The sequence below is a fragment of the Myotis myotis genome, unplaced genomic scaffold (genome assembly GCF_014108235.1).
Source record: "Myotis myotis isolate mMyoMyo1 unplaced genomic scaffold, mMyoMyo1.p scaffold_m19_p_15, whole genome shotgun sequence".
NCBI classification, from domain to species: domain Eukaryota; kingdom Metazoa; phylum Chordata; class Mammalia; order Chiroptera; family Vespertilionidae; genus Myotis; species Myotis myotis.
This window is the reverse complement of record NW_023416319.1, coordinates 3561329-3585886: the sequence shown is the minus strand read 5'-3', so window position 1 is coordinate 3585886 and position 24558 is coordinate 3561329. Positions and strand designations below refer to the sequence as shown.

At 57.5% G+C, this 24558-nt stretch overlaps 1 protein-coding gene across 1 annotated transcript in view; it reads left to right on the top strand.

The window, feature by feature from the left end:
- LOC118670253 (transcription elongation regulator 1-like protein) overlaps positions 1-18999 on the top strand; it is a 29456-nt gene extending 10457 nt beyond the window's left edge. The window contains exons 4-8 of the mRNA XM_036337342.1: positions 3888-3957; positions 6184-6319; positions 14596-14685; positions 16998-17116; positions 18203-18999. Coding sequence (XP_036193235.1) covers positions 3888-3957; positions 6184-6319; positions 14596-14685; positions 16998-17116; positions 18203-18359 — 572 coding nt within the window. The 3' untranslated portion in view covers positions 18360-18999. The remainder of the gene's footprint in view (positions 1-3887; positions 3958-6183; positions 6320-14595; positions 14686-16997; positions 17117-18202) is intronic.
- The last annotated feature ends 5559 nt before the right edge of the window (positions 19000-24558 follow it).

The window sequence follows — 24558 nt, the reverse complement described above, 5'->3', positions numbered from 1 at the left end:
TGGGGTCATAGGTCAGTGCTCCATTTCACTCTAGACCACACGTCTCATTGTATATTGAAAAGGGGGGAGAATGGAGCCTCAGACCCCACAAACACAACCAGGAGCAACCAGTGAATTTAGCTTCAGTATATTCAGGTGTTTTTGTCTTCCATCCACTTATTCCGGTGGCCCTAACTCCTCTGCCTAGATAGATGTGTGATGGTACAGTTACACGTCGTTACAAGAGTTTTAACCTTGCTTTCTCTTTTCAACGCGATGCTCTAAAGCCAGTAATTTTTAAAACCCGAATCTTAAAGCTATGCCGGTGACCTCAATTCTCAACTTCCTGCTGCCGGGTAGAACTGCCTGCTATTTGAATGCACAGCTTCTAATTTCCGGAGGCCCACCCACATGGTTCTGCCTGCGGCAGGTTTCGGACAGGAGGTGCTCTGGAGGGTAAGGGGGGATTTCCCGGCAGAGCTGTGACCTTCAGCCGCCAGCCGTGGCATTTTTTCCTGGCCGGTCTCCACTAGGACTCATTAAACCATTTGACCCTAATGAGGATAAGAAGCAGCTCCAGGAGCGATAGTGATTGGTGGAGACTTTGTTAACTGTTATGGATTTGAATGTAGTAATGCCTGTTTCTAGTCTGAGATGGAACAATCAAGCATTCCAGTTGATAGCCACTATTTTTCAAAAGGAAGCAAAAATAAATGAATTCTATAAAACAACTGCCACATTTAGCTGCTATTAGGTTTAGAGGTCTGTGTGCACGCACATGTATCCACGTGTGTGCATGCACGCATGCGTGCACATACGTGTGCATGCACATACATGCATGTGTGCGTGCGCACACCTTGGTGTTTCCTGGGAACGGCAGGCACAGAAGTGGGAGCTGAGAGTGTGTGGCAGCTCGGGGGGCAGCAGGCAGAGCTGCCCGCAGTACTGAGCCGCCCATCTCTCAGCAGGTCAGAAAAGGGCCCCTTTTTCTCTGTGCTGGCAGGGCTGAGAGATTAAGGCGAAGGCCTGAATTATTTTCTAATTATCTTGCAGAGCATCCAGATTTTTTATGGCCCTAGCAGCCGTGCTGTTAGCTGAGAATAAATGCTCGGGAACGAAAGTGAAATGGAAAGTGCCAGCCCTCGCACGCATCCCTGACACGTTGCGGGGTGCTCCGGCTATTACGAGCTTTTCAGCGTAGAGGGGGCAGATGCTCCTCGGCCTATGACGGGGTTCCGTCCCCATAACCCACCGTAAGTCCAAACGATCATAAACCACAGGTGCATCTAATGCCTTGAACCTGCCGAAGGCCCTAGCTCAGCCTCGCCCACCTTAACGGTGCTCAGAGCATCCTGCTAGCCCACAGGTGGGCGATTCTCTTGAATTCCATCTCGAGCCATTGCCTCCTCTTTTTCTCCCCAGAAGCAGGGGACACGGGTGGGTGTTTTGTAGACATGACGGGGTGTGATAACTCAAAACACAACACTGAGAACACACTGGCCACGCTGAGCATCAGAGGGTCACCCTCATCACCCCGCCACCCGGCATCACGAGAGAGTATCCCGCCCCATGGCATATCACTAGCCCAGGAGAGATCAAAATTCGGAATGTGAAGTGCGGTTTCTGCTGAATGCGTGTCACTTTCGCTCACCGTAAAGTTGACAAATCCTAAGTGGAACCACCGTCAGTTGGGGACCAGTGCACTCACTTTTGTTTTCCCAGGGTCAGCTTTCCTCCAACCTGTGGAGAAGCTGCCCCTGTACTTACCTGCAGCCACAGTCACCTGCTCCAGGTGATGGCAGAACCCTCCTGCAGCCCAGCCCCCACACCCCTGCCTTGTGGCCTCAGCTGCTCTGCCTGCCCTGTGCAAGTGGGAAATCCAGGCCCTTCCTCCGGGAGGGGTTGGTGCAGCCTGGGGGGCAGATTGGGGACAGTGACAGTGAGGGGGGCTCATCCTCGGAGAGGGCAGGAGGAGGGAGGGTGAGACAGGCGATGAGCACTGCAGCTCCTGCTTTTCTGTCCCTGCTGGCGCCTCCCAGTGGCTGAGGAGGACAGGAGACCCCGGTGAGGCCTGCCGAGGTAGAGGGACCTCGGGAGGGACAGCGGGGTACACGGATGGCTCCACGCAGCTCCTCGCGGTGGGCGCCTCTGTGTGAGCCTCTGTGGCTGCTGGAACAAGTCATCCCAAACCGAGCAGCTTAAAACAGATGTGTTATCTTACAGCCCTGGAGGTCGGAGCCCAGCAGAAGCCTCTGTGGCCAGGGTGGAGCTGTGTTCTTCCTGGCAGCTCCCAGAGGAACGTGCTCCCGCCTCTTCCAGGTCCCGTGGCTGCAGGGCGGCACCTTCGCAGCGCTCTGGCCCACTCCTCAGAGTCCCCCTCCCACTTAGGGTCCTCGTGATGCCCGGGGGCCTGCCTGGAGGATCCAGGGTTGCCTCTCGTCTCAAGGGCCGCTGTTTGGCAACCTTCATCTCCCTCGGCCTCATAACTAATCCATCCCCAGGCTCCGAGGGTTAGGGCGTGCACGTCTTTGGGGGCCTTATTCTGCAACCCACTGTCGTGATCCCTACTTTACAGGAGAGGGAATGAGAGAGAGGAGGGTAATCACTTGGCCAAGGTTACTCTGCTGTGAAGTGGGGGCTGGGACCTGCACCCTGTGGGTCCAACTCCACAACAGCATGCTGCTCTGAGGCTGTGATTAACACGAGCTCTGGGAGCCTGGGCCCTGTGCCTGCGGCAGGGGCAGCCGGGGACAGCAGCCGCGGGCTTCCACACTGATGGGTCCCAGCCGCCACCGGCTGCACTCGCTCTGTAAACGTTTTAGTCTTTTACATTCAAGACAAACGTACATACACTGTCCCCATGGGCACACACAGCTGTGACACTAAAGGGTGCTTTCCCGAGCTGCGTGTGCCCAGGGACAGTGCACACGGTCTCCAGCCACAGGGCGCCAGGGGCCACGCTCAGCACAATCCGAGACCAGGGTCAATGGAAACGGGGACCCTGCCCCCCAGAACTCCCCCACCCTGCCCTTCGGGAGGAACCCTGACCTTCCCATGGACCCCGTCCCACCTCCGACCCCACCGGTGGCCTGGCCTACGCCTCCTCTTTGCACAATGAGAGAATCAGGCCACTTGTTCCCATAGTTCCGGGTCAGCGCCCACCCTGGCCAGGCTCTGTAAGGCGACCCCTGCACCCGTGCCCACGCGGGGACACGGCGGTGAGAGGTGGCTTCCTGGGGAAACTCACGTAGAGAATGAGGACCAGGGCGCCAGGCCGTGGCGATGCCGGGGAGCGTTGGCAAACTGCTCTGCCGGCCAGGACGGGAGTCACAATGTTCATTTTTCCTCTCTTCCTTCTGGAGACAAATATGAAACATCCAGGCACCGTTTCACTTTTTTCATTCCCAAAGCTCATCAAACATTGACGGAGCCGACCTTCTCGGGATGGGAGGAGGGAACTGTCTTCAAAATCAGTTTGGCTTTTTGAAGCAGCCGCGGAGCCAGCACTGAAGGGCAGGCGGCCTGCGGGAGAAATCTGATCATCCATCGCGGAGGACGAGAGGAGGGGCCCGCTTTGGGGGTTCACGCACAGGGACGCCAGGCAGACGTGGAATGGAAGGGCAGGGCCGAGGGGTGGACGCCCACCTCTGTCTCCCGTCCTCTGGCCCCTCAGAGGGCCTGGCTGCCCAGTGGCAGGACGGGGACACTTGTCCACACTGAGGGAGTGAGGTTTCTCTTTGGCAGCCATGAAAGGACGTGCTCCCAGAGAACGCTGGCCGCAGGGTTGGAGGTCGGTCATGAAGGGACATCTGTTTGCCTGGTTTCCCGATGAGTCTGCAGGGAAGCCGCCTGGTGGTTTGCCAAGCAGAGTGCTGACGCTCCTCCGTCCTAATCCCACTTTCTTCCAGCCGAGCACAGCGACGGGTCGGGCTCCGAAGACGGCCTGGAAGACCCGAACGTGAAAACCAAGAGGAACCGGTAGGTGTCCTGTCCTTCCTCTGGCTCTTCCCTCGGCAGGGGATTAGGTGGCGGAGAAAGAAAAGGACTGTTGGGCTCTGTTGACCGAGCAAAGCAGGGATTCAGGGCTGAACAGAGGCGGGAGGTCTGAGGCTCATCTCAGCGACGGCACGTGGTGGGCAGGCATCTCGGTGGCCCTGGCCTCTGGAGCCTGTAGGAGTGGACAGGGGTGACCAGGGGCTGGGTGGTGCCCTGCGCTGGGTGAGGGGTGGGTTTGGGGTCTGGCAGCTCCGGGTGGGCATTCAAGCTCTGTCCCGCTGGCTTTGGGATTTGAGGCAAAGCAATTCCACCTCCATCTCGGGGTTTTCATTTGTCAAAGGCGACGGCAGACGCTTGAGGTGGCGCCTGCGTGAGCTGACCCCATGTGGCTTCCTGTCGCCCTCGGGGAAGGGTGGCTCAGTGAAACCCTTTCCCCAGGAGAGACCTTTCCCATCCACTCGGCCAGGATGGAGCGGGTACCCAGACAGTGTGGCTGGGGGACACCGCCCTCTCCCTCAGGACAATGATGGCCGGAGCGAGCTTTATGAAAGTATCTGAATTTACTTTAGTCGACGGCACCAAAGTCGTTCAGCCATGAGAATATTAAAAATCTATTTAGCGAGTTTGCATGTGCCTTTGGCCAATTCTGATTGAACCAAGCGCTCGGGCTGCAAGGCGCCCCGAGCTCCTGAACCACGCATTTTGCGGAATGAGCTTGAGTGTGAGATCGGCACCGAGCTCCCGGCTCTCTTATTCATCTCATTTCAAGTTACAACAATACGAGTCTGGTTTCCACGCTTCTATTTTTAACCAATGGAAATCTATTACGAAGAAATCCTAATTATACTCTTCGGATTACACAATTGCAAATCCACTGGTAATTTTCTTTTTTCAAAATTCCACACCATCACCTATGAAGCAAAGCTTGTAAGTTCTCCCGAAATAGTTGGTGTATAAATAAGATTTCCTGATGGGCTGAGCAATCATTTCTTTTCTTTGCACATTTTGCATTAGTAGGATTCATCCCTATTGCAACCCTCGCGGGTGAAAACCCTTGTGAGACACAGAATATGCTTAGCAGGTCCCCCCCCCCTCACCCCCCTCCCCCGCTTGGTCGGATGGATGCTCACAATACCCTGGACAGACAGGGGCAGGAAGGCCACATGCTTGGAGGGTGTCAGGAGGTGGGGACCCGCCTGGTCCTGGCCACTAAGTGACTATATGATCTTGAACGGTCCCGTCTGCAGTCGTGCAGACTGCCCGGCGTCCTGAGAGTCCCCAGATAGGCGCACCGTCCCCGAGGAGGGCTGTCCTGAGCATCGCCGGGCTAGCAGCATCCCTGACCTCCACTCCTGGGAGCTGGGAGCACCTCCCCAGTGTGACCACCACAGATGTCCCTGGACACTGCCCAGTGTCCCGGGAGCAAGTCACCCGGGGAGAGCACTGTGCTAGACGCACGTCAGAAAGTCCGGATGTGTCCTAGCCGGTTTGGCTCAGTGCATAGAGCGTTGGCCCACGGATTGAAGGGTCCCAGGGTCAATCCCAGTCAAGAGCACGTACTTTGGTTGCAGGCTCGATCCCTGGCCCTGGTAGGGCAAATGTGGGAGGCAACCAATGGATGTGTCTCTCTCTGTCTTTCCCCCTCCATTCTACTCTCTCTAAAAAAAAAAAAAAAAAAAAAAAAGAAAGCCCGGATGTGACCGTGTGAGGGACTTTACCCACTGAACCCCCTGAGCCCCAGGGTCCCGGTCTCCCTGTTGTCACTGAAGTCTCGTTTGGGGTTGGAACTCAGGACCACACCTGCCATACCCTGAGGGGTGACAGAGCGGTTTCCCCATCACCGTCCTCCAGGCGTTTGTACGGAACCGAGGCCTCTCCCGGAAAAAACGGGGCCGGGTGTGAACTCCGATGATTTGTGAGACGGCTTCCTTCCCCGTGGGCCCGTGGCTGCCCGGCCCTCCGGTGCCCCCTCCGCCAGCTCCTCATCGGCTGCCCATCAGTTGGGGTTTCGGTCTCAGCTTTCCGCCCGAAATGCAACAAAGCAGTTTGCACGGCAAGAGCTGATGCCTCCACCTCCGCTGGGGTGACTGCACCAGGATTTAAAACGAGTTTCCCGAGAATAAGAGTCTTTGTTGATAAAGAGCTCCTCCGAGGGCTTTGGAGGCTGCGATGGGGTGCGTTTAACTCTCTGTGTCTTGTGCCCCAAAGGACTGAAGGCCTCGTGAGCCCTGGCCCAGAGGAGGCGGAGAGAGAGGACAAGGGCACCAGGACGCCGCCGCCCCAGATCCTCCTGCCGCTGGAGGAGCGGGTGACCCACTTCCGAGACATGCTCCTGGAGAGAGGGGTAAGCACCCGGACCCAGGGCCGGCTCTCGGAGCGAGGGACCGCGCCGCTGTCCCCCAGTCACGGAGGTCACTTCCAGGAAGCTCCTGTCTGTGTTCAGAGTCCAGCTGGCGCCCAGCCAGCTTTCAGGGTCCACCCCTCCCAGAGGGACCCCCCTGGGCTTCCTGACTCAGGCAGGGTCTTCACGGCTCTGGGTTCGTCTGACTGTTTTTCGTTTCCAAGATGTCTCCATTGCAGTTGGCTACGCATCCCATGTTGAACTTAATGGGGGGAAACACGTTATAATCGAATCTCCTCCCGGTGCCTTTTATGTCCTGCTCTGGCCTTTGGGTAGGAAACGCGCTGAAACACGAGGTGAGCCCAGTCAGACTTCTTCAGAAATGAGACTGAGCGCAGAGGCAGCCACGGGGCCCTGTGTGCGAGGTAATCGCAGTGAGCGCGTCGGTGACCTTGGGGATTCCAAAGCAAGTTCCGCACAGTCAGCACCCCGGGGCAGGTGCCGTGGGAACTGGGGTGCGGGGCCATGGGGAAGAGAGCTCCCCCAGAACAGCGGTCTGAGCAGAGCCCCGCAGAGCCGGGCTGGAGCGCGGGCACCAGGAACAGAAGGTCCCCGCTCTCAAGGATCAGAAGGGGGTTCTCACAGCCACTCTCCCCGGAGACCCCCCTCCTTTGCACCGGGACTTTTAATGCCCCCCTTGCTTCCTCTACCGACCGTTCACCTCCAAATAAAACGCAGCCTGGACCACAGGGGACTGGAAAGGAAAGCGGATGTGTGAACTGGAAACCACAGTGCAAGGGGTTTTCCTGAATTAGCACATCACCGAGGCACACACAGGCGCAAGGCAGGGAATGCCAGGGACACGCGCGAGGAGGTCGCTCTTTGTTTTTTCAGGACGTGATTTTAAAACTAGATGTATCTTAAGCTGCAAATCATTTTAGAAAGGGTCCTAGTCCCTTGGACCAGGATGAAAAGAACCGGGGCGAGGGCGGGGCTCAGGGTGCACCTGGCGTCCTGCCCCTTCCTGCTCAGCCATCTGTCCGCCCTTTCTCTGGACGTCCCGGGGGATGTCAGCCGTGCGAGGCCCATGGAGACGGAGACGCCTTCCCTGCCACCCAGTGGAGTTGCTCGTTCTGGGGCCATCGGACTGGCCTCGTGGTCCTGGGGGCTAGTACCCAGCATCACCGCGGGTCACCAGCTGTGGTGGCCGCCCTGCCCACCCCTCCTTCCACTCTCGGCACGGGGTCCCTTTCCTGGCCCTGCCTGCTGCCCCTGCCCCGGCTGCCGTATGATGCTCTGCCCAGCTACCGAGCCAGCCACAGTTCCTGGAGCGTTGGGACCTCCCGACATTTCTTGAGACTTCATCTTATTCAGATCTACATTTTCATCTTTTTGCTTTGGAAACCCACCAGCCCCAATTCACCGTCACCGCATCACACTGACCTGCGTGAGCTCAGGGCTGCCCAAGGGACCCCCCTTCCCTTCCCGGGGACGCTGGCTGGCTGTGTTTATATGGGCTCGTGAATTGATCCCAGTGGCCTTGGTTGAGCGGTTTTCCTAATGAGATTTCCAGAGCATTCCTGCCTCACGGAGGTGGGAGGCTCCATTCGGCCTTAGATCCTCACCCCTGAGCATCGGCCATGGGGAAGGAGACCCCCAGTCGGTGCTGGGTTCCCGGGGAGAGAGGCTGCGGGGGAGCCCGAACCCAGACCGCAGGCCTCCTGAGCAGTTCCCAGGAAGCCACACGCAGCCCCCGGGCAGCAAAGACCGACCGAATGACTGCTGATGGCAGAGAGCAAGGCCACTGTTTATGGCTTTGACTTTATAAAACATGCAGGCAGACTTCATAAGTTACTCGTGCCCATGAGGATGCTGTAGCTGAGCCCATCAGATTTCTAGTCGCTTAACAACGAGGCACAGAAAGGTCACGTTTTCATGAGCTGCGTGATTAATACGATGTTTCATTGCCTTTGTCCAGAAATGCATGTGCTTATGGAGCGAAGAGGCGAGGGCCTGTGGGTTTCCAGTTTAGGAGGGGCACGTTTGAGGTATTCCCGGGCTTGGGGTGGGGGCAGGGCCTTCGGCTTTGTGGTTTGGTAGCAGGTAATTGATGGCTCCGTGGAAGCTTTTGTTTTTATTTTGTTTCCCTGCACAAACCACAATGCAGCCTCCTGGTAAACTTCAGCGTCTAAAGGGGCCGGTGTAATTGAACCTCAGGTTATTCATCTAATCCCGCCTATGTAGGTAAATGAGTTCAGAATGATTTACGGGGACCTTCTTCCTTCTGCAAGGCCTCCCTCGGAAGTAAGCATGGCTTTCCCAGGAGCCGGGAGGGGGAAGGACTCTCGAGAGCCCTCGCTCTTCATTCGGGGACTCGGGGCTGCAGGTGCGTGGGGTCCTCACAGGGCCCCTTCTTTGGGTGACCCTGGGCCCGCTTCCTGGCAGTGGGCAGCCTCTGGGAGGCTCAGTGACCCTGAGGCCACCAACACAGGCCAGCTCCTGGGGTTTGGCTCCGAGTGTTAGAATGAGGACGCCGCAGACGGCACACTCACCCCAGCCCGGTCACCCAGTCTCCACCCGCACTAAGACAGCCACCGACCTGAGGTTGTTGGGGTGAAGTTGGTACAAATGAAGCAGAGGCTCGATATGGGGGGCCTGGGGCTGCCGGGGCAGCTGGCGCCTTCTCCCAAGCAGCAGGAGGGCCCTGCCTGTGAGTGATGGGTAAACGGCGTCGCTCTCCGGGACTGTCATGGCACTTGGGCCAGCACACGTGGTGTAAGGGCTTGCTCGTCCTCATGTGCAGGTCACAGGTGGCGGGGAGGTGGCCCTGGGCGTGAGGGAGAGGAATGATGTGTGACTCGAGTCCTGGGCGCCATGACGTCTGCTCCACAGGGTGCCTCTTGGCTCCTTGGGAAGCTTATCTGCCTCGGGTTCCTATGGCAACGCTTCAATATCTCACAAGACACATAATACCGCTAATAAAGTTATGATATAAAAGAATGCATGCTTATTATAGAAAATGTGCACGATATTAAGAGTATAAATAAGAATTCCCCCGAAATGCCGCCCTAAGAGACAGTCAGTGCATTCATTGGGTGCATTTTCTCCCAGTGTTTTTTTTTAATAACACAGTTTTTAAAAGTATCAAGAATGAACATTTGATCTTACAGTGTAATGAATATTGAACTGTGCTATAGTTAAATGTGGCTGAACATTAATTTTTAAATATATATTAAACATTAATATTTTACCTAGTTTATACACTTGTATCCTATTTCCTCCTTTTAATCATTTAAAAATATTAATATACATATTTGGAAAATGTTTCTTGTTGAGGCAGAAATTGTTGGTTCAAAAATCCTGCATTTCCTTTATTTAGTGCATCTCCCATTTGGCTGTTTTCAATGATGCTCTGATGGCGCACCCCCCCCCCCCCCCCCGCCCGGGCCGATCTTGGTCATTGTGAGGGCGTGTTCCCTGCACCCTGTGAGCCCGTGCCCAGCATCCCCGCTCGTTGCGAAGCAGCCTCCTCGCCCCAGGCCCTCCCGGCAGCGATGCTCGAGGTCCTGAGACCGTGCGGCCAGCTCGCTCCGCCAGCGCCGGGCAGCGAGGAGCTTGGCATTTGCTGTTGATCGTTCGGGAATCTCCTTGTTCTTTCCCTCCGGTTGAGGCTTCCTCCCGGCTTCTCTGCTGTGGGTCCTCTTTCCCGGATGGGCCGCCAGGGCCTTGGGGACGCAGCTCTTCGGACAGTCACCTCTCCGTCAGCACTAGACAGGCTCCGCCCACGAAGACGACCCCGAGTGGGAGAATAGCTCTCAAAGTCAATTAAGTCAGCCAAGCATATGGTGGAATAAGAGTGTACAATTGTATTTATCCGTCAAAATGGAAACAACAACAACCCTGAATTCGTAAAATACTGTGAGCACTGGGAGGTGAGGGGTGGGGTCGGGGTGTCCCAGGCCCCTTGCTTCCCTCTGCTTCACCTGCAGGAACCTGGCTCACCTGGGCTCATGGAACTTTCCACGGGCCGACCACTCCCACCTCTAAATTCAGGATTAAACATCTGCTCAACCCAGCAGGGGTGGGGACCGGGGTGCAACCCCCCACTTCCCTGTCCCTGGGAGACCAATCTCAGGCAGGTTCCGCATGTTCTCCAGGACCCTGCCAGGCCTCCTGTACCGCCCGTGGCTTCTCCTTCCCCGTAAGGGGAACACCTGCCCCGGACTGAAGGGACATCTGTTTGCCCGGTTTCCTGATCACCTCCCAGAAATCTGTGAGCCCGGAATCACCTCCCAGGTGCACTGGCTGCACCCCAGCCCCTGTCTCAGGGCTGCTTCCCAGAAATTCAAAGGATGACACACACTGTCTCTCTGTCAAGGACACACCAAGGGCACAGCCTCCCCCTCCAGCCTGTCCAATTCCTCTGGGTGGTGTCCATCTCCCGCTGCCTGTAACGGTCAGGAGCTCCCGCTCCAGAGACAGAAGACGCGGGCCAGTGTTGCAGGAAATTGGCTAAAGAGGGTAATGGTGTGAGTGCTAATTGCAAAGAACAGTATTTGTTGTCAGCCTGAGCAGCAGACGGGAGGGAGGGCTGGAAGGGAGGGCCAAGGGTGGACAGGCGGCTCCTCAAGAATGGAATTGGCAGCATTGGGGCTCATGGGGGCAGCCGTGGGGTGCTCAGGCCAAAGGGACGTTTATGCACCTTCTTCAGGGGCCACTGGGTCTCCTGTGTGGTTAAGTGACTGTCACGTCCGCCTGCCCCCAGTGGCCTTGGTGCCCCTCAGGTCGCGGCACCAGCTTCCCCACCTCCCTCCACCAGGTGAGAAAGGCCCTGCCCCTCCTGCCCGAGGCCTGTGGTCCATCCCCCCGAGAGCAGGGGAGACCGGAGTAGGCAGGAGGGAGAGAGCCCGTGGTCCGTGGGTCACCCTACCAACACAGCATGTGTGTGTGATCATAAAATTTGCTAAAAAACATTAGCGTCCGAAGGAACTGGATTTTTGTTTGAGATGGAGATTGGCCCCTTACGGAGCCCTGGGCACCCCAGTGCCATGGCCTGGAGCTGAGGCAACAGCAGCTCCGCTGGGCCCCAATACAGTCAGGCAGGCGGCAACAAGGATGAGGAGGGCGGTGCGGACAGACAGTCACCCAGATGCACACGGAGCCAGGACGGGGTTCCCAGCTGCTCAGAGGGGAGCCCCTGCCTCAGCCTTAACTGAGTGAGCCAGACAGCACTGACCCCCACCTTCCCCCCTCTGAGGCAGACGATTGATCCTGTGATTCAGAACTTGGCAGAGCTGTCCTTGGCCATCTTCCTGCCCGTCCTCCAGCCTTTAGGTCCCAGCCTCTTCTGGGATCCAGGGATTGACAGAGACTCAAAATAGCCTTTGGCTTTGAAGATCAAAGCAGCGTCTGCTGCCCGCAGGCGCCCTGCCTGCTGAGGTCTGGTCTAGAGACGGAGGGACTGTCGCCGGCATCGGGCGCTAAGAGACTTACGTGATCTCACCTTTTAGCCCGAGCTGAACTCTCAGACACTTTACTTAAACAGGATCCATTTTCCTCCAAAACGCAATCTCCCCATCGGCCACAGCGGCCCTTTGCTCGGTGCTCGGACGGGCTCTGGTGATGCTGGGACTGAGGCAGAGCTGTCTCATCCTTTGTGCTCAAGACTCTGCACCCCCGTCCTGCCCCCCGTGGCCTGCTGACCCCCGGGGGGCTTTGGTGAGGGCCACCCTCGAACTCTGTCCTCTGGGTGGGACAGCTCAGTGCTCAGCTGGTCAAGAGGCAGACAATGGAGCTGTTTGTTCTGATAAAACACATCGTTGGGGTTTCCAAACGAGACATTTTCACAAAGAGGCATTGAAACAGCTGTAGAAGGAAGGGCCGGTCCCAAGGGCTGCAGACAGGGCACCAGCTTTGACCTTGAGCTGCAGCTTCCCTCCGCCTGCCCTCCCTCCAGCCGTGGCATCTGCAGGTGCAGATGGTGCCGCACAGGGACGCCGTGCCAGCCAGCCACCACGGTGACCTCTGACCCTGCCCGATGTGGCCACTTTATGGCGGTGGCATCTGTCGGGTGGGAAGTGGGCCCTGCCGCTCCTCCTGGGCCCGCGCTGTAGACGCCAGCTCTGGTGTCTCTGCTGGAGAAATGGCAGGGGACAGACAGCCATTCAACATAGTAATGTCAGAGGACCTTCGCCGAGAGGCTGGCTGCTGCAGGGGCAAGGACATGCCGGCCAGCGCAGCCCCCAGTGGGGGAGGCCACACCCCACAACTGCCCAGGCAGAGGACAGCTCCAATCCCGGGTGAAATGAAGACTGTGCGTAAATGCGAGAGGCCAGCGGCTCTGTCCACCACGGTGACAACAGACGCGCTCCTGCCAAGACAGGCGGCTCCCCCTTCACGGACAGCGCCGGCCACCGGTGGGCAAATGCTGGATGCCCAGATGTTTCTGGAAGGACAGCTGCTGGTTGTCCAGTGCTGACACGACGAGTGGGGAACATGGTTCCGGAAGGACATGGAGTCAGCCTCACAGTCAGGCTGCCGTGGGAGGCTGGACGTCACAGGGAGGATGTGAACTGCCTGAAGGGTCCCGTTGTTCAAGGACCAAACGCCGCAGAATCCAGGGAGCATGAGGTGCGATGGGTAGAGATCAGTGTTGGAGATGAAGGGAAGTTTGGGAGAGAACGGCACTGGTCTGGGGGACCTGTGTGTGGGCAGAGTTCTACAGAAGCCCCAAGACCGCACCCCTGGGTGCATGATCCAGAACAGTGTGGGCGGGGCCTGTGGACAGGGTGGGGGTCACCAGGACAACATCACACTGTGAAGGGTGCTGTGGAGAAGAGGGTGCCCTACTATGGGGGGAAACCCCGGGGCTCCTCAGGGCTGAGAACAGCTCCAGGGGACGCTCAGCCTGCCCCATAGGGGGGGACTTTCCATCCAACCTGTGGGGACACAGGCCTGGGGGACTGGGCATTTATCAGAGGCGATCACAGGGCTGATTGTAACGAGTCATCGAGAGTCCCTGTTCTGGAACAGCTGTGTCCACCTGCAGGCAGCGAGGGCCCTGTGTCATGCGCATGCTGCCTGGCTCCCGCCTCCATCCTGGGCCCCACGCCCCGGCCACCCTCTCTCGACTGCTCAGGCCCTGCAGGAGGTTAGCATGGCTGCCTGGAGATACGCCGCCGCCTGTTTTATCGCCGTGAATTACAGTCGCTGTCGACGTGGCTCATCTCAAGTATTCACAGATTGTAGATTTGGTCAAAGGCAAGGATGATATACTGTTAATTTTTTAAAAATGTATTTTATTATGCATCTACACCTCTGAAGAGTGTCAGCAAACTGGTGGAGTGAGTTATGTGACACCGAGTCCCTGGCAGGGCCCACAGGAGACATGAGACTAAGTGTCACGTGGTTCGTAGGTCGGAGCCTGGGCAGGAAGGGAGAACTAGGTGGACACTAAAGGCCTCTGAGTGCAGGGTGGGCTTTGTGGGATGGTCGTGTGGAAGAATCGAGAGAATGTGGAGATGTTGACAATATGGAAATCTAGGTGTGGGGTACATGCCAACTTTGCAATATGCTTGTGACTTCTCCGTAAACCTTAAACTATTGCCAAATAAAATAGTTTTAAAAAATAAATCCCACCTCAAAAAGGGTTAAGTGTGGATTCAAAATCAACTAAGCCCAGCCGGTATGGCTCAGCGGTTGAGCATCAACCCAGGAACCAAGAGGTCACTAGTTTGGTTCCCAGTCAAGGCACATGCCCAGGTTGCAGGCTCGATCTCCAGCAGGGGATGTGCAGGAGGCAGCCTATTGATGTTTCTCTCTTGTTGATGTTTCTATCTCTCTATCCCTCTGCCTTCCTCTCTCTCTAAAAATCAATAAAGGAAAAAGAAATTAAAAATCAACTAAAATGTTGCTCCACTCAGATTATTTGCAGGGCGTGGCGTCTCCCTGGGCTGCGCGCTGAAGTTTTCGGTGCCCTTTCTTCCTTCAAGCTGTGACAGCCCAGCGTGTCACAGCTCCCAGGATGTACGGGGCTTTGGGTCAGAGACGCATGGCCCCAAAAGACGCCCCAGGAAGAAATAGGGTCACGAGAGTAGACGTGAAATGTCCTAGCCCTCTCAGCAGGGACGTCTTAGAAGCATGACGTGTCGAACACTTTTCGGCAGCCCTGCATCCCGCCCTGGCGTCCTGAAGGCTGTCCTCAGCCCGTGACCTTGTCAGGGGCTGCAGGCTCAGCACAGGTGCTAAAAACAACTGTTCCCCCCCCCCCCCCCTTGCAGGTGTCAGCGTTTTCTACGTGGGAGAAAGAATTGCATAAGGTCGTGTTTGATCCCCGCTACCTCCTGCTGAACTCTGAGGAACGGAAACAGGTACGGGTGGCAAGGCCTGGGGACGCGCCATCGGGATGACCCACCTGGGAGCACGGCTGGCGGACAGATGCTGCCGTCTGGGGGATGTGTGGACGGGTGCTCCGGCCCTGGAGTTGGTGGTTAGTGTGTGGCGGGTCTGGAGGAAAGGTGTCCTGTCACCTGCTTGATGAGCTCGCCCTGGATGACCATGTTAGGGAGATGAAGGTCTGTTGTAGGAACAGGGAGATGGGGGAGGCCCCAGGGAACTGTGTCCCTAAGTAAAGGGTGGACGTCCCCACAAAGGACAGGGCTGGATCACGGGTAGCCTGCCTGGAGCATGTTTCAAAGGGAGGTCTGGCCGATGGGCGCTTGGTCCCGAGGCCGAGGAGGAAGGGAAGGAGCCGGTGGCTGATGCACTGGGCACGAGCGTCCTCAGAGGGTGGACGCCAGCGTTCAGGAGAATCCGCCCCACCCCGGGGAGAGGCGGCAGTCTAGGAGGTGTGGAACCGAGGCTGACCTGATGGGGGGACGATAGCTGGGCCCCATTCAAAACACAGCCCTGTTTACGAATGGAAGCATCCATCCCACTCGGAGCCTGTGAGGGCCTCCCGTCAGCAGCGTGGTCATGGCGAACCCTGAGGCTCCTGGGGCGGCGGAGGGGAAGCGAGTGAGCCTAGACAGGGAGCGGGGTCCAGGGCCTGCAATCAGACCCGTTTCTATGGTAACGCGTGGTGTTTCATCTCGTTACACTAGAACATGCCATCCTGGGACGAGAGCCAGCAGGGTCTCTGTGGGAAAGCCAGACCCCACTCTGAATAAAACGGGTCCAGTTTGCTAAAGAGGGACAAGCCCTGCGGCATGAAGTGATGCTGCGTAAATAACGCGGCAGAGAGAGCAAAGGGGGAGGAAAGAGGGGCATCTGATCAGGTGGATAAATGGCTTTGGGCAGAGAGAGGGCCGGGCTCGCTCTCCAGATTTAAAATGAATAGAGCAGGACTCCCACCAACAGCAGAGCCGCACGCTCCTCTTTGGGTAATAACCCCGCGTTCACCTTCCCGATGAGTTAAAATACCAGGCAACCGGGGAGCTGACATCACCGCCTGCCGTGAAGGGGGAATCAGCCGGTCACATCCCGACTTAGTACCTGTGTGCGCGTTGTCCCTCTAAGTCCCTGCGTGGATGTCTCTGCTGCTGCGTCTTCAGGGGGTGCCCAGCATTCCGTGTGTCTAGTCCCAGAGGCTTGTGACGGATGGAATCCAGAGCCAGAGACAAGCCGCAGCGTCCGTCAGCCCATCCTGTCCCCTCCACCCTGTCCTGTCCCGGTCCTCTCGGCAGGAAGGCGAGGCTTCCCGGGCACCCACGTCGAAGCCGCCCTCCGCCAGGGCCACTGGTCGGAATGGCACAGAATTGCTCGTTATTGGCCTGATAGGATCCCATGTGGGGTTTTCATTCATCTTTTTATTTGTGTTCGCACACACCTTCCACGGGTCTGCAGCTGATGTTCTCCTTCATGTTCCTGAGGCTTGGAGGGCACGGGCAGCCAACAGCCCTGCTCTGCCCACCGTGACTTTAGCATCTGGAAGGACCCTTTTCCTGACGTTAGAACAATAAGCCACCTTAACCTACCAGAGGGAGGGCCACCCCAGGGCCCCAGAGAAACCGTCCTGGTCCTGAGGGATTTGCCTTCCCGGCGTCCACGCCCTTCCCAGTGCGGGGCAGGGCTCCCTGCAGACACACGTCTTGTCAACCTCGGGCAGCCAGTGTCCAGGCCAGGTCTCCTCTTGGTCTTTTCTGCTTTGATGACCCACCCGGTGACCTGGAGGCTCCGTGACACCCCCGGGAGAGGGTGTCCCTGAGCCCACACTCAAGGAGGGTCTTTCTGGAGGCCAGAGTGTGCGGAATCAGGTGCTGCACTGACTCAAAGCCAATTATGTTGCCATAAGAATTGACTAGAACAGAGTACGTCCTCTGCGTGTTGCTGGCTGTGATGTGAGAGTTGGCGGAACGGGACTGCAGGCTGCTCTCTGAGACCCAAGAGGAGACTCACAGGGGCCTCAGGGCTGGGCGTCCGGACTGCCAGCTCTTCACAGCCAGCCACTCCCCAGCGATTTGGTGTCGGAGGGATGGTGCCTGCAGGGGCCGCACGCTGGCCTCCCGGGGGGAACCCAGGCGGAGTCCTGGGCAGTGACCCCTCCAAGGGCCGTGGCTTGCAGCTGCAGCCCCTGGAGGAGAAAGGCTCGCCTCCGCTCCCGCTGTCCCCTGTAGTGTCTAAAACACAAGGTTGCATGTCTGACACGCAGCCCCTACAACTTTCCTCTTGTGTATGTTTTCAGATATTTGAACAGTTTGTCAAGACGAGGATAAAAGAGGAATACAAGGAAAAGAAAAGCAAATTGCTGCTAGCCAAAGAAGAATTCAGAAAACTTCTGGAGGAGTCGAAGGTGTCGCCCAGGTATGGAGAGAGATACACCAGGAATGGGGGTGGGGGGTAGAGGTGCCCCCTGGACCAAGGCTGAGCTTTCCCCTGCTCCCTAGGTGCCCTAGCCGCTCAGCCCCCCCCCCCCCCCCCCCCCCGCCTGGCCAGGCTCCGAGGGAGGCAGGTCTGAACACCTGCACGCGGCCCCTGGGCCTCAGCCGCTCTGTAGCTGTCACAGCTCCTGAGCTTCAGGTCCAGACCTGGAAGGAGCGAAAGCCCTGAGGACCCCGCGCTGGCAAAGGTTCCATGACCCCTCTCCAGTGACCTCACAGGGACTCCCTGGCCTGGCAGTTACGGATCCAGTCCGCCAATATCTGGCAGTTACGGATCCAGTCCGCCAATATCTGGGTGCTCACTACACCCGGCCGCAGGGCCAGACCTTCAGGATGTCCAATGGGAACAAAGCCGATACTGGCGTTCCCACTCCCGTGAGGGAGGAGCCAGTAAAGCTGCGCTATGGAGGCTTATGGAGGTCGTATCCTTGATGAAGGTCATGCCTGAGCCATGCACAGGTCTCTGGCCCCCCAGATAGGGAGCATATTCTCGAGGAAAATATGGTCGGCCTGATGCTTAATGATGAGTGGGCTTTAAATGATGAGTGAATAAAGGAAGGGTGTGCCAGGCAAGGGAACAGCATATGCCAAGACCCGTGGCAGGTGGGTGATTGGTAAGAGCAAGAGACGGAAGAAGACCTGTGTGGCCGAAACAATGATGGGGGGCAGGTGGGCAGCAGCGGGCTCAGAGAGAGGAGGCTGGAGAGGCAGGGAGGCCTGACTCATTTCTAGAGGCTATCGGATGTGCTGATGGGGGGTCTGCAAGTGACAATGGGTCAGGACCCTGCCAGCCCCAGTGGGAGTAGCCCAGTGTGGGGAGCAGGTAGGTCAGTTGTTGGAGACCCAGAGCTACTCCCTATAGCCCGTTGATTCCCCCAAACTCCCTGCTCCCCTGGCCCTGGGAAAGGGGCGCCCCGCCCCCCCCTCTTCGGGCACACTGGCGGGCACGGTTCCGGAACACCAGGACTCGGCTCAGGGGAGGGCTTAGCAGGACCCTCTTGCTTTTCAGGACCACATTCAAGGAGTTTGCCGAGAAGTATGGCCGGGACCAGAGATTTCGACTTGTTCAAAAAAGGAAGGACCAAGAGCACTTTTTCAACCAATTCATCCTTACGCTTAAGAAACGGGACAAGGAAAACAGACTCAGGCTGCGGAAAATGAGATGAGTGTGTGGAAAATGCAATAAGACTGAGCTTCGCGGGAAAGGGGTGGGCGGTGGGGGCGGCCCAGGCTGCGCAGTGGGGTGCCTCCCGGGCCGGCTCAGTTCTCAGAGGATTACTGTTTCATATTGAAGCTTTTTGTACAATGTGCAGAGTTCGATGCATTTCTAATTGCCATGCCATGTGGATCCCTTGGTTGTTTTAATTCTGCAAATGACTTGTAATATATACAGATGCTAAACCCACTGCAGGTTGGTAACTCGGCAGAAGCGGGCACCACCTGAAACCATCTCGAGGCGTTTTCCCGAGTTGAGCCGACTCCCTGCAGCTTCCCTGCCAACCTCTGTGAGTCCCTGCGGGCCCCCAGGAGTTCCCGGAGCCGGGGCGCTCCTCACTCAAGTGTCCTCACGTCTCCGTCTCGTTTTCTGCGTCGTAGCAATAGGGTACTTTATCATTCGTCATAGTGACATCTGTGAACACCAGGGCACAGGGACGGGGGGGGAGGGCACTCCCAGGTGTAGTAAGGTAATCACCTCATACCCCCGGGACACCCCGGCCCGGAGAGGGGGCTGCACTGCCTGTCGGAGGTCCCACCGAAAAAGAATTATTTTGTACAAAACCATCCAATGACATTTGAGTTATTTTTATTGTATGCCCAGAGTGTGCATGGGACTTTTCTCATCATCTTTGTATAGAAAAAAATTTAAAATTTTTAAATTAATAAATATTTTAAACCAATGTGTTTTTGTGGCGAAGTCGTCCGACACAACCGTAAGCAGCAAAGCTGTGTGATAACTGAAGATACTCTACTTTGAAACATTCACAAAAACATTGATGATGGCCCAGATGGGCTCTCTACATCCTACTCAAACAAAACTCCTCCTTTTCAATGTACAATGATGTGGGATAAAACCCCGGATAATGAATCGCGTTCTTTGAGTGATGGAGCACCCACCTACTCACTCCCAGGTGCAGGGAGTGTCTGTTCAGAGACGCTGCCCCTGCCCCTGGCCCACAGTGGCACCACCTCCCCGCCTGCCTCTCAGTCAGTCCCACACATATGAGGACACACCTGGGCACGTGGGTTCTCTCTCTCGGGCTGTGCCCTGGTCTTCATGCCGGTGCTGTTCACAGGCCACTCTCTGTGCGGTGCTGGGCCGTGGCTCGGGGGAAGGCCGTGGCCCAGCGGGGTGTCTTCTAGGCCATCACTGGGAATTGAACCTTGACCTCCTGGTTTGTAGGAGGCTGCTCCTGGGGAAACCAATCCCACTCCCATCAGCCAGGGTCTCATCGGGAACCAGAAACCACCTTGTGATCTGAGCAGGGCCGTTTCAGGGGAAGAAGACTAACGGTGATGGATTCGTGTTAAGGCCAGCAAGGACAGAGACGGTGGCGGACAGAGGGATAGCTGACCTAAGAAGCAGCCATAACCCCCAGGGCTCGGAGAAGCCTCTACAGAAAGTGCCTCCCCGCCCGGCAGGTGTGGCGTTGACCTATGAACCAGGAGGCCAGTGTTCAATTCCTGGTCAGGGCACATGCCCGGTTGAGGCTCGATCCCCAGTCGGGGGCGTGCAAGAGACATCTGATCAATGATTCTCTCTCTTCATTGATGTTTCTCTCTCCTTTCCTCTCTGAAATCAGTATATTAGAAAAAAGGCAGAGGTTCCGCCCTCGCTGGAGAAGGCACATCTGCCCAGCAAGTGGCAGGGATGTCACTGCTGCTCCTGTGCTGGAACCCCCTCTGGGCCCAGAGAGCCCCCCTGTGTCCTCAGCTGCTGGCCACCCAGGCCTCAGAGGAGGGGTGCAGGGCAGCTGCAGTGACCCCCGTGACGTAGTCATCCACAGGACGGGGCTCACTGGGGACAGGCCCTGGCCAACCAGACATTTTCTTCCATATTCTGTCTTCTGTCCCGTAACAGGAGTCCGACCCCATCCCCTGCCATGGCAGCAGGACCGGGTGTCCAGGGAGCAAGGTGAGGTCGAGCTGGCCGGTGGCAGTGAGCAGACATTCGAAATGTTTTCATTTTTGGGGAGGGGGGCAGATATGTTGGATTATCAAGAGAAACATCCCCTCGGGATGCCTGAGCGTGGAGTTCCCAGAACCGAATGGGGGCAGAGCGAAATGGCGATGAGCCGGCAGCCATGTGTGTGTGTTGTGCACACGTGTGTGTGGTGTGTGCACACGTGCATGAAACAGCCCATGGTGGAACCTGGTGCTCAAGTGTGGCTCCCAATAGTCCCCTCTCTACACCTTCTGTCATCACCCCCTGCTCACAGTCCCTCCCGGGGAGTGTCCGAATGCCTGCATTTCCCCGTGCCCCTCGCTGGTGCTGGTCGTGTCTGTTTTCTGAGCCCTTTGTCATCAAGTCGCCTTCCTGGGCCCTGTCTCAGCCCCATGGGGACCGTCCTTTGGGCGGTGACCTGCAGCTCTAGGAGACAGAAGTCAGGGCCATGAAGAGGAACAGGCTGCAGCTCACAGGAGAGGACAGAACCCCTCTGCCCTTGCAGCACGGGCGGGGCACCGGCCTCAGTGGGCGGTGCTGCTGCTCATCTCCGCATCCACCCGAGATGGTGTGTCCACTGTAGGCCCCTGATCTGCCTGTGAGGTCTTGGGATGGGGGCATCCCACGTGCTCCTTACCATAAGGCACCTTCCGCAAAGCGTGCGGAGGAATGAATGATTTTCACCCTCCTCCCAACTTCCTCACCTTGGCAACACACGCAGTTAACACAAGGCCCGAATGTGTGGTTCGGACTGGCCCAGGTGAGGGGCTCTCTGGATCCACACGTGTTTGCACCCTCACCTTATCTTCCCACAGCGCCCTGCCTGCAGGGATGTGGAACGAGGGATCCTGATCCAATCGGGCCTCCGAATACAGAATCAACGTGTACATGAAGCGGCCATTTCCCGGCTTTGGGGAGCTGTTCCTTGCACGTCCGATGGTCTCGGTCAGAGCGGGGTCCCCTCAGGACAGCGGTGGTGGAGTGCGCTGACAGGGAGCGTGTCACTGTAGCTCATATTCACCGCCACTAAATTTTGGCTAAACCACTGGACCGGGGCCGTAATGGGAAGACATAAAAGGGGCCCACAAAACATTCAGGATTTTTCGGTTTTATTTAGGATATAAAAGCAATATTTATTACAGTCCTACACACGATAAATATTTCTTGCCACAGGCATCATCACTTTGCAACTGACGCCATATTTTAGAAATGGAATGGCCCATAAAGGCCCAATGATCCGACTGCGTCCACGCCGTCCGCGTCCGCTCCGCCTGCTGGTGGCCTCAGTGGGGTGGCTGGCAGGGAGCTGTTCCCGGAGCTGATTTCCGAGGTTGGCCTGACCTTGGTGGCCACGAGACCTGGACAGCAAAGCCTGGGTTACTGATGCGGGGCGTCCTTTGTCCAGCGGGGTCACTGCTGCTGAGTCCCCTGCCAATGCCCCTCGTCTCTAGTTGGGTCGGGTTGGAGGGGGGCAGAAAACCAGGGTCGCATGTGGCGATTGGCCACAGCAGCCACTGAGCCCCAGCAAGGCCACAGCCCGGTTTGTTCCAGGGGCAGAAATGGAGTCAGCCCTGCCCTTCGGGAGCGAGTGCGGAGAAGGCAGAGTGGCGAAGTGGACCGTGCTGGCCTGGGGTGCAATGGCCCTAAGGCGACAATGACACTCAGATGTCCTCAACTCGGACCTCTGCCAGACATTTCCCTGCTTCCTGCTTCCACGGGCTGCTAACTCCTGTGATCCTCGCAGGAACCCACAAGCAGTCAAGATTGCCCCATTTTACAGACGGGCAGACTGAGTCAGAGAGGCAGTGAGCGATTGGGCTGGAGTGCAGGCAATTGGCCTCGGGGCCCTGGTGTCTCACCACTGCTCAGCAAGACCCCACACAGTCACGCTGGGAGGTTAAGCCAGGACCGGCTCTGAGCTCAGTGTTCCCTGTACCCCCTTATCTCTTCCAGGGCACGTGGGCCCTCAGGAGTCCCGGTCCTATGCCTTCCAGGAAGCAGAAGTCACCTGCCCAGGCCCACGGAGCTAGCACACCTGTCCCCGTTTCTCTCCAGGGCTGGGCAACGCTCTCCTGGGCAACGCTGTTTAAAAGAGAGAAGTGGGGTCAGAGATTCCGGCACCCGCGGCTGAGCCTGGGGCTGGTCTTTAGACTAAAGATCGGATTCCGCTCTTTCCAAATAGCCCTCCCCATCCTGGGGGCTGAGGGTGAGCAGGGCCAGGTGAGCCACTGAGCAGGCTTGATCGATGCCACGTGCGCCATACCCTTATCCCAGAGAGAGCGTCTTGGTCCGGCCGGGCTGCCCCAGGAGTGACCGGTGCCTGGGCCTGTGGGGCCGAAGGGGGGGGGGGTGGGGAGGTCAGGAGATGGCAGGTAGGGGAGGGAGAGGCCCCCAGGCAGCTGGAGCTGGGAGGAGGCCGGCCTTGCCCCAATTGCTGTGCTTAATCACCCGATGGAGGTATTATTATCCCATCTTCTTATGACTCAGGCTGAGATAGGGGAGTGAATATACAGCCTGATTATGCACCATATAATGTATTAAGCCAGGAAGGTCTTAAAATTAAAACATTTAAGAAGAACTATCTGGGGAGGTAGTTAAAATCCATTTAAATCCTTATCAAATAATGAAAATATCTCGGGGAGGGGTGGGGGGTCAGCCTCTTAGCTGTGTTCACTTTCACGAGTTTAGCATAAGACAGATTTCCATGAAAATGTTTAGGATTTAGAAGTCCCTTTCGGCCAAGGGCTGAGAACACAGGACAGGGTGAGCTCCATGAGGGGTTCCTACCGCTAACGGGGAGGCTGTCCTTGTCACAGACCCACTGGCTCCCCCTGGGGGTGCTGGCAGCTGCTTGGGCTCCTTCCTTCAGCTTCTCTGCCCCTGGGCCAGGCACTGCGGGTGCACAGCACACCTGTGTGGTCCAGGTTGGAGGCCTGGAGTGGAGAGACGGCCATCCCCCAGGTCCTGCTGGTCCCGTCCCCCTGCAGGCCCAGCCCCTGTGCCCTGTCAGCCTCAGGGCCTGCGGCTGGGCTGAGCCCTGACTCATACACCTGTCCCAGGTGTTAGCCATCCCCTGTGTCGGAGGGGACAGCAGTGGGACAGAACTGGTTTCTTCTGCTCAGAAAGCTCCGAGCCCAGGCCACCGTGACCGGTCATTTACGGGGTCACCCTGTGTCGCTCCCCAGCCCTGTAGGCAGCCGGGCCATCCCTTACTGCTTCTCCAGGATGGGGCGGCACAGAGGCTGGACCCACCTGTCTGCCACCAGGTCCCTAAAGCTGGGTCCCTACAGCTCGGAAGGAGCCCTGGATCTGTCTCAGCCCCTGAGGCCTCACCCAGGCCGCCAGCCCCCCGCTCCCATTAGGAGGCACCCTCCCTCACGGGTTTTTGCCTGAGTCCTCACCCTGGCTCTGGAGAGGAAGCCCAGAGAGGGGGTGACGGTCAGGACAGAGTCGGGGTGCAGCAGGGCCCCCACTGCTGTGGCTCCTCCCCACCTGGAGCTCCTCATTGGAGGGCTTTGGAAAGGGTGTAGGGGCATCGCTCCATCAGTGGCCTGGCCCCTGGTGGCCATGTGGGGGTCTGTGCGGTGGCGGCTGCTCCTGGGAGGGAACGAGGTCCCGGGCGGCCTTGCTGAGAGCTTCATGCATATTTCATACATTCATCTCCTTCTCAGCAGTCCTGGCACCAGGCAGACAGCGGTGTTGGAAAGCACAGACAGAGAGGCGAGGGGCCCGGATCAGCCTGGTGACTTGGGAGGTTGCTTTGCCAACAGACTCGGAGGAGCTCTTAACGGGGAACCCATGAGCTCGGAGAAGGAGCCAGCCCGTGACGGGTCGGTGAGTAATGGCCCCTGCCTGGCCGTGGGCCGACCTGGTGGAGATCCATGACCGAGCCCCAATATGGGGAGACTGGACCCAGGGGGTGCGAGCGCCCAGGACGGGGTGCAGCTGATGCGGCACCGGGGTAGCAGGTGTCACCCTGGCGGGCAGGCAAGGTGGCTGAGACGCCACACGTTCTGAGCCTTTGTCCCTCCTTGTTTGAGAAGGAGGCTGCCCTGTGCTCAAACGAGATGAGGATCTGGGAGGAACTAGGCCTTTAAGAGGTTTGATGATGGAATTTTCCAAAAGCATAGACGTGGGGAGAGAATAATGGCCCCAGGCACCCTCGTGGCACAGCAGGAACCAGGCCCTAGCGCTGGGTCCCT